This window comes from Crocodylus porosus, unplaced genomic scaffold, assembly GCF_001723895.1.
Source record: "Crocodylus porosus isolate Cpor-Errol unplaced genomic scaffold, CroPor_comp1, whole genome shotgun sequence".
Lineage (NCBI taxonomy): Eukaryota > Metazoa > Chordata > Crocodylia > Crocodylidae > Crocodylus > Crocodylus porosus.
Window position 1 is genome coordinate 32,341,004 of NW_017728909.1, and position 7,373 is coordinate 32,348,376.

General features: G+C 42.7%; 1 protein-coding gene across 1 annotated transcript in view; it reads left to right on the plus strand.

The window, feature by feature from the left end:
* The first annotated feature begins 6 nt into the window (after window positions 1–6).
* The window catches only part of PARP8 (poly(ADP-ribose) polymerase family member 8), a 203,211-nt gene continuing 195,844 nt past the window's right edge, over window positions 7–7,373 (plus strand). The window contains exons 1-2 of the mRNA XM_019532038.1: window positions 7–363; window positions 888–942. Of these exons, the coding sequence (XP_019387583.1) occupies window positions 273–363; window positions 888–942 (146 nt within the window). The 5' untranslated portion in view covers window positions 7–272. The remainder of the gene's footprint in view (window positions 364–887; window positions 943–7,373) is intronic.

Sequence of the window (7,373 nt, forward strand, 5' to 3'; positions counted from 1 at the left end):
TCTATTGTGCGGGCGAGCTCGCGCTGCAACCCCCGGCGGCGGCACCGGGGCGCTCACACCTGGGCATGCAACATCGGCCGCCGCCGCCGCCGCCTTCCTGCAGCCGGCCGGCTCCCCTCGGCGGCGGGCGGGCTCCCGCGGCTCCAGCCCCCTAATCGCTGCCGAGCGGAGGAGGAGGGGGACCGGACCAGACCGCACCGCACAGCGGAGCCCTCTATTTTTTTTTTATTATTATTATTTTTTTTTTATTTTTTCCCCCGGGGCCTCATTGCATGGGGATGTGTTCAAGGCAAGAGCGGATTCAGAAGGATATCGACGTCGTGATCCAAAAGTGCAAGGCGGACAAGGACTGCCTGTTTGCAGGTGAGGGCTGCCCGGGCTCTGCCTGCTCCCGCGGCCGCCCTGGCGAGCGGGGCTTGCAACAGTTCCCCCGCGGCCCGGCCCGGCCCGCCCTGCCCCGCCGCCCGGGCCGGAGGAGGCAGATCCGGGCGGTGGGGGATGTGCGTCCGTGCGGGGTTTTCCACGCCTGGGCCGGGCTTGGGGTTTGGCCCCCAGGAGCCCGTGGGGGCGCGGAGGGAGCTGGGCTGCCGCGCTCGGGTCCGCGGGCACGTCCCTGCCTGCCCCGGGCCCGGGCCCGGGCCCGGGCCCGCTGGTGGCTGCCGCTTGCTTCGCCGTCAGCGCCCCGGCTTGTTGCTGCCTGTTGCCGTCACTGACAATGGAAATTCCTGTCGTTGCCATAGCACCGGGGCACTTGTTGCGAGGGGTGGGGGTGGCGGGGTGTTTCCTCTGCAGCTTCCTCCGCTGCCTGTTAACCCCTGTGAAGAGCCGATAGTTGGGGAGGGGGGTGTCAAAGGACAATGGAAAATAATGCAACTTCTGTATTTCAGATTTCAGGTACTCAGACTCCACCTTTACCTTCACCTACATCGGAGGCTCCAAAAGGTACTTTTCTCTAATAAGGATTCTCTTCATTTCTGGTTCTCTGCATTGTGTCTTCATAACACCCTTTTCTCTCTCTCCCACCCCCTTCTTTTGCAATAGCAAAATATTGAGCGAATGATTAACATCCACTTAAGGCATAAATATTAACCCGTGAAAAAAAGTATTGCGTCTGAACAGGTGATCAGTGGGGTGAGGCTAGTCATCAGAGCATCATTCCTCCGAGTGCTGCTCTGTTCAGAGTCCCTGTCTTCGTTTCTGATTTCTGTCCATGTGTAGAGTTATCACAAGGAGCAAACTCAGTGAGAAAGGGAAAGAAGCAAAACCTCAAATGCAAGGTGTTAGCATGCTTTACAATGATCATGGTGGCCAACAAAGGAAAATAGGCCAAATTCTAATGTGTTACATCAGCACAGATTCATATGAAGTTCATATCACGACTTTCGGTCTGGTGATGGATGCAAGATCTTTTGCAGTACATCAAATAAAAGTGTAGAGATATGACATGTAAATGTCACTAAAGTTTATGATGCTAATAACCGCCATACATTTGTATGGCTGAACTGAACATACATTTGAATATTGCTGCTAAGCACTCTTTAGTTTATTCACAAATTGAGTTGAATATGTATGAATATTCATTATTATTGTTCACATAGGGCGTTATAGTTGTATCGGTTCTCCAGCTGCAATTCATTAGGTTGGGTTCCATGCAACTCTGTTTTTAAAGGAAAACATATTTTAAATAACCAACTATTGGGAAGTGTTTTGTTTGTTTCTTTCTTGACTTTTATTCTGCATGTATTTGTTAGGTTATCCTTTTGTCATTTACCTTTTATCACCTACTCTTATCTTACCATATATACAGCGAGGTCTTTTGGCTTGGGTCTATTTACAGCTCAGAATTTCCTTTCCCTGGACACATTGGCTTGAAATGCCTTATTCTGTACTCTGATCTTTGCAGGTGAAGGCCTGCACCCCACAAGCAGAGTTCCCTTGACACCATCTGAGGTCCTGCGTAGGCTCAAGCACTACACTTACAGGGCAAAGGTGGTAGTTGTACACAAGTTTGTAAATCACTTAGGAATGCTTATTTATCACAATCATGGCTTGTATCCTATTCCCAGTGAAGGAAGTAGAAAAACTCCAGTTGCCTTCATTGCAAACAGGATCTTGCATCTAATGGCCAGGAATGAAAGCAAAAGTAAAGTATTAGCAGGTTGCTTAAGCCCCAGATTAAGGAGTTTAATTTTAAATTTTGTTGTGTTCAATTTTGTTCCAAAACAAGTTTCAGTAAGACTGGTTTATACTAGAAGAATTGTTCTTGTGACAACCTTAATTTGGAGGTTAACAAGTCTGTGCAGTGCTTGTAGTCTAAACATTGCAGTGTCAAATCAGGAAGTGAAACTGACTGACTGTAGTTCCTTTGTTGAAGCTGAATGAAGTAAAACGGTGATGTTGCGTAAGGACTGGAAAGTAAACTCGATTTATAGAAATGCTTTCGCTTATAGTAATGAAAGTTCTAGGATGTTCTTACATTTGCACCCTGGCATCTGGAAATTATAATACATGGTTTCAGCAGGCTCTGCAGTTGCTCAGCAAACTGCTGCCCTGAAAGTAGTTGCAAGATCTGGAAAATTCAAATAGAACTCAAAGCCTAATGCTGTTCCTAGAGAAACTGATGAAAGTAGGTTACGTGGCGCATAGTCAAATATTACCTTCCTTTTGACATTTTAGGGACACTTAAAAATAATCAGTTGCTTAAAATAAAGGCTTCACATTGACTTATCTTTACTCAGATTATAAAAAAATAATTATAATTTTCATTGTACACTGAGATGCATAGGCAGCACGGTATATTGGAGCCTAAATGTTAGCTAAGACAGGAAGGGTAAAATTCTCATACGTCAAGCTGGCACCGAACAAGTGGGCTTTGCTGAAGAGAACTATGAGTAGTTGCAAGGAATGTAATTCTGTAATGATCTAACCTGGAAACCGGGGCTTAAAACAACTAGGTGGCCGTAATGGCAGACTCCATAGAAGATTGTAATAGTGGCTTGCAATGTGGTTTTTTGGGGATAGATTTCTTTCCAAGATCTGTGTGGATTTTATGGCCATATTTTTTGTAAGCCTGGCTACTGACCTCGTTCCCACTACGTTGTTGCCATTATTGATTCCCTGCAACCCAGGGGCATTGTGATTTGACCACTGCAGGCAGAAACTGCCCTTATGATTTAAAACCTTTATTAAGGTTGCACCAGACCTAACAGAGTAAATATCAGCTGATACTACTTATACCATTACCTGAGTTGCTCTCAGTCTGATAGCTTCATAGCTTCTGTGCTGGCAACACAACATGCTGTCTAGTAATGGGAAATGGGATATACACTGGATCTTTTTACTGAGAAATAGATTTTAATGACTAAGCTGGAATGGCGTGTAGGGAAGATTACAAGATGCTATCAGTTCTATAGCGTTCTGTACTCGCATTTTGAAACATATCCTTCATTGCTTTGCTTTCCTTAGATATGTTGTAAGGGAGATCAGGACGCTGAAATGTCAGTGCGTAGGTGGGTTTTACTTTGTTCATAATGGCTATGTACAAGAGCAAAATAGCTGAAACAAGACATGTTTAATGGCTGATGTTTAAGAAGATTGGTTTTTTGTCAGGTTGACTGCTGCCATGTTTCTACTCACCCTCATATAAAGATTGGCCTATTATGCCAGCAACTTAAACAGATCTGGGGATTTCCTCTGCACATAGTTGGTACCCATTGTCCACTGTAAGTCTATTAATGGTGGTCTTAACTAGTGCACTAATAGCCAGGTTCTTAGCTGCTGTGAATCAGTGGAACTCAATGGATAGCAGTAGAAGAATGCTGTTTCACTCGGACCTGAGCACATGACTTCTTCTAATTGTTCAAAGGTTTGTGCTTATGAGTTTTTCTCTACATATATTCCCCCCTTTCCTATGCATTTTACAGCTTCCTCTTGGAACTGCATTGAGCTGTCACATGCTAATAGTTCTCACTGCGTTATCAAAAAGATAACACATAATCACTTCCTGAAAAACAGATTGTAAAGGTCTGATCCTGAGCTCACTTGTGCAGATACGCTGTGCTTCAACTGAGTTATTTTTTCTTACATTATGGTGTGTACAGATTAATCCTACACACGCTGCATGACTTAGCTATTATTGCATATACCAAATACCCGTTGAACTCAACAGAAGAATTTTTTTGTTTGTGGAATAGTGCCAGCATATGTCCCTACAGGCTGTATGGAGTAGTTACATTATATAAATAGTATGAGAAAGATTTAGCCAAGGTATAAATATGCTTAAAAAAGAGCCAGCATTTGAAGGGTTTGGGTCTTTTTTTTTTTTTAAAGTAGGAGGGAAAAATCTTTGTAAAAACAAACATTTGTACTTCATGGATTCTTATAAATATTTTTTTCTGTATGAGGCACAAGTAATCATTTAGGTCTTGTTCGGGCAAATTTTTCTAAAATAAGGTGTTTGGCAGTGCTGAGGTACTTGCCGGTTTAGCAATGCTATAATAGGGTTTTATTAGTGAAGCACATCTTTGTTGTATAATGTGAGTACTAAATATGAAGCACACAATCTAACAGTTTATAATAATTTTTAATTTCATTTTCAAAAAGCAGTAGGCAAGTTGAGAGATGTTTCTCATAAAGTGAGGTGTTCATTGAGGTGCTGTGACTGCAAGATTTACTCTTATTTAACTGCTCCTGGCAGAATTTTAGAAAATGCTTCATTCTTTATGCTTTTTTACTGCAGGAACTAAAAGGATATTCTAATGCTAACATATCAAGAATCCTTCTCTTTTCAAACTCCTTATTATTTCTCCTGTCCTAATAGCTGGCCCCCTTTGTGGCACGCTGGGTCTTCAAAAAGCCAGTAGAGTGAACACAAATGTGGATCTGTCACTCTTGTACAGGAACTTCATGGTGTTCTGAATTTGTTTTTACTTTATAATTTGACATGTTTTTTACAAAGGAATATCTTGTTGACCTAAAAGATGTTCCTTTTTAAATGATAACTAAGGAGATCATGTCAACAGTGAGATATCACATGACTCATTTATGCATAGCTCCCTTTGTCAGTGACAATGAGGAATACATCCTTTAATGTGGATTGTTTCATGGGAGTTTTTAAAAAAAGGAACTAGGGAAGGCCTATAACAAGTAAACACAGATTAATTTTGTTGGTAAAAAATTCTTCTCCAGGCTGCACAACAGCCTCTGACGTGGTGTTTTTCCTACATGAGTGGAATGATAACAGTGGCAGCTCCATGCATGCAGAGAAAGCTGAACATCTGTCTGGAACTGATCTGAAAAAATCATACAGCCCTAAGAGTATATTTTGTCCATGCTTTTTCTTAAAACTGTGGCAAAATGTAAACAATTTTTGATTTTGAACATTTAAATTCAGACTTTTATTTATAGGCTTATCCATGATGCTTATTAGTGTAGTATCAAAGAACACCATGTAAACTGAATTAATTCCCCCTTGTCTGTGAGACAGAGAAATATTTTGGTATGAGGAACTTTGTTCCAGAAAGGATAAGTGACTTACCCAGGTCACACAGAAAATATTGAATGGCTCCACAACCATTTTATTTCATGTCTGCTTTCTTCTAGCTGCCTAATGTGGGGGCTTGCAAGACCATGGCTTACTTCTCCTGAGATCTGTTGCATATAACACAGAAATAGTGATCCAGGCACATAACCTAGGTACCTAAAGTCCCAGTTCAGTGGGTTAGAAGTCTGAGTCAAATGGATTCAATAAGTTTTTGTTTTTACCTGATTTTTAGGTCTATCCCAAAGCCTGCTTAAATTAATTTACTAGAGCTGTGCCCAGAAGAGAAGTTTTGTTTCACTAACTATTTTGAGCTTTTGAAACTTGGCTTCATTCACAGTTGTAATGAGAGCTGAATGTTACTTCTGTTGTACATTTAGTTACATGAATGAACTAAATGTCTTATTTGTGGTGAGAGCTATAACAATGTTGTACGATATTGAATGAGTCTTGAGACAAGGGAGGAGGTGCTAAATAATCCTCAATGCATCAGAGATGATAGCTCAGGCCCCTGCTTCTCACATGGGTGATCAAAAGATTAATATCTAAAGGTAGAAGGTGAATGGCAGTGGCAGTGCTTACCTAAGCTAGCTAAGAAGAGAAAGTCACTGGCAGTTGAAACCTATTGTTGTGAATGCCCTGCTTTTGTTTATGAATTAATAAGAGAAAATTATTAGGCGAGTGATTGAAATGTTATTGCTACTTAGAGCACTCTCTTCTTCTCTAGTGGATGGTTCCTGCCCATTGCCTTGTGGGTCATAGGTTCAGTACTCAGAGGATGCACTTGTTTCACCCATACCAATCCATACTGTAGCAACAAAGGTTAGAAAGTAAATGCACAGCCTTGTACCCTGCAGTCGTTTTTTATTTTAAAAAATACCACATAAATTATAGGTCAGGTATTGTTGTCATTTTCCCAGTGTATCACAGATTGACATTTTTGGTGGGAGAGCATATCCCTGGAATGCTGAAGATAAACATGCAGTCTGAAGCAGCTGTCTGGATTTAACAAATTTAGGCCATAGCTTGCTACTGCCTTTTATTTTCATGCATAAGTCTCAAGAATTTCATTAGGGATTCTACACATGCAGTGGAAGAATATAGCCCCATAACAGTAGATATTTAAAAACAGTTTTGTGTCAGGCTTAAACAAGATTTTATTTCAGTTTTAAAATCTTTAAAACCATGTATTTTTCACCTGGTAAATGCCCAATGGTATTATTCAACCCTACTACTTAGTATTAATTGTTGTGTGTATTAAATATTTTTAATGCAACCAATATTTAGATTAGGGCTGTCTAACTGGTGGCTCGTGGCCCACAGGGGGTTAAACTGTGGCCCCCGGGCTCCTGCTGCCTACCATTTCTCCATTGCTCCAGCTATAACAGCAGCTGGAGTCTCTGGGCTCCCTTTCCCTCCTTTGGCTGACACTTCCTGCTTCCACCCTAATAGGCATGGGGCAGTGTGGCAGCACAGGGAGCTGAGGGTGGTCCTGGGGCATGTAGTGCAGTGTGGAGTAGAGAAGTTTGGGTGGGTGGTGTCACAAGTGTTTGGCGCAGCGGTGCGAGGGGTGTGCTATAGAGCCTTGGTAGGGGTTGCCTGTAATATAGCTGTGGTGAATAGTCATGGGAGTGGGGTTGTGAGTTTATAGTGCAACGCAGCACTCTAGTAGCAAGAAGCAGAGCTGGCTGCGTGGAGTGCTGCCCCCAGCTGGTAAGTCCGGTGGTGGAAGGGGAGGGGAGAGGGAAGAGGCGTGGGAGGGGTAGATCAACGTCCCCCGCGGTGATGTAGGGGGCAGGGACAGGTGCTGCCCAGGTGGGGTGGGGTGTGGGAT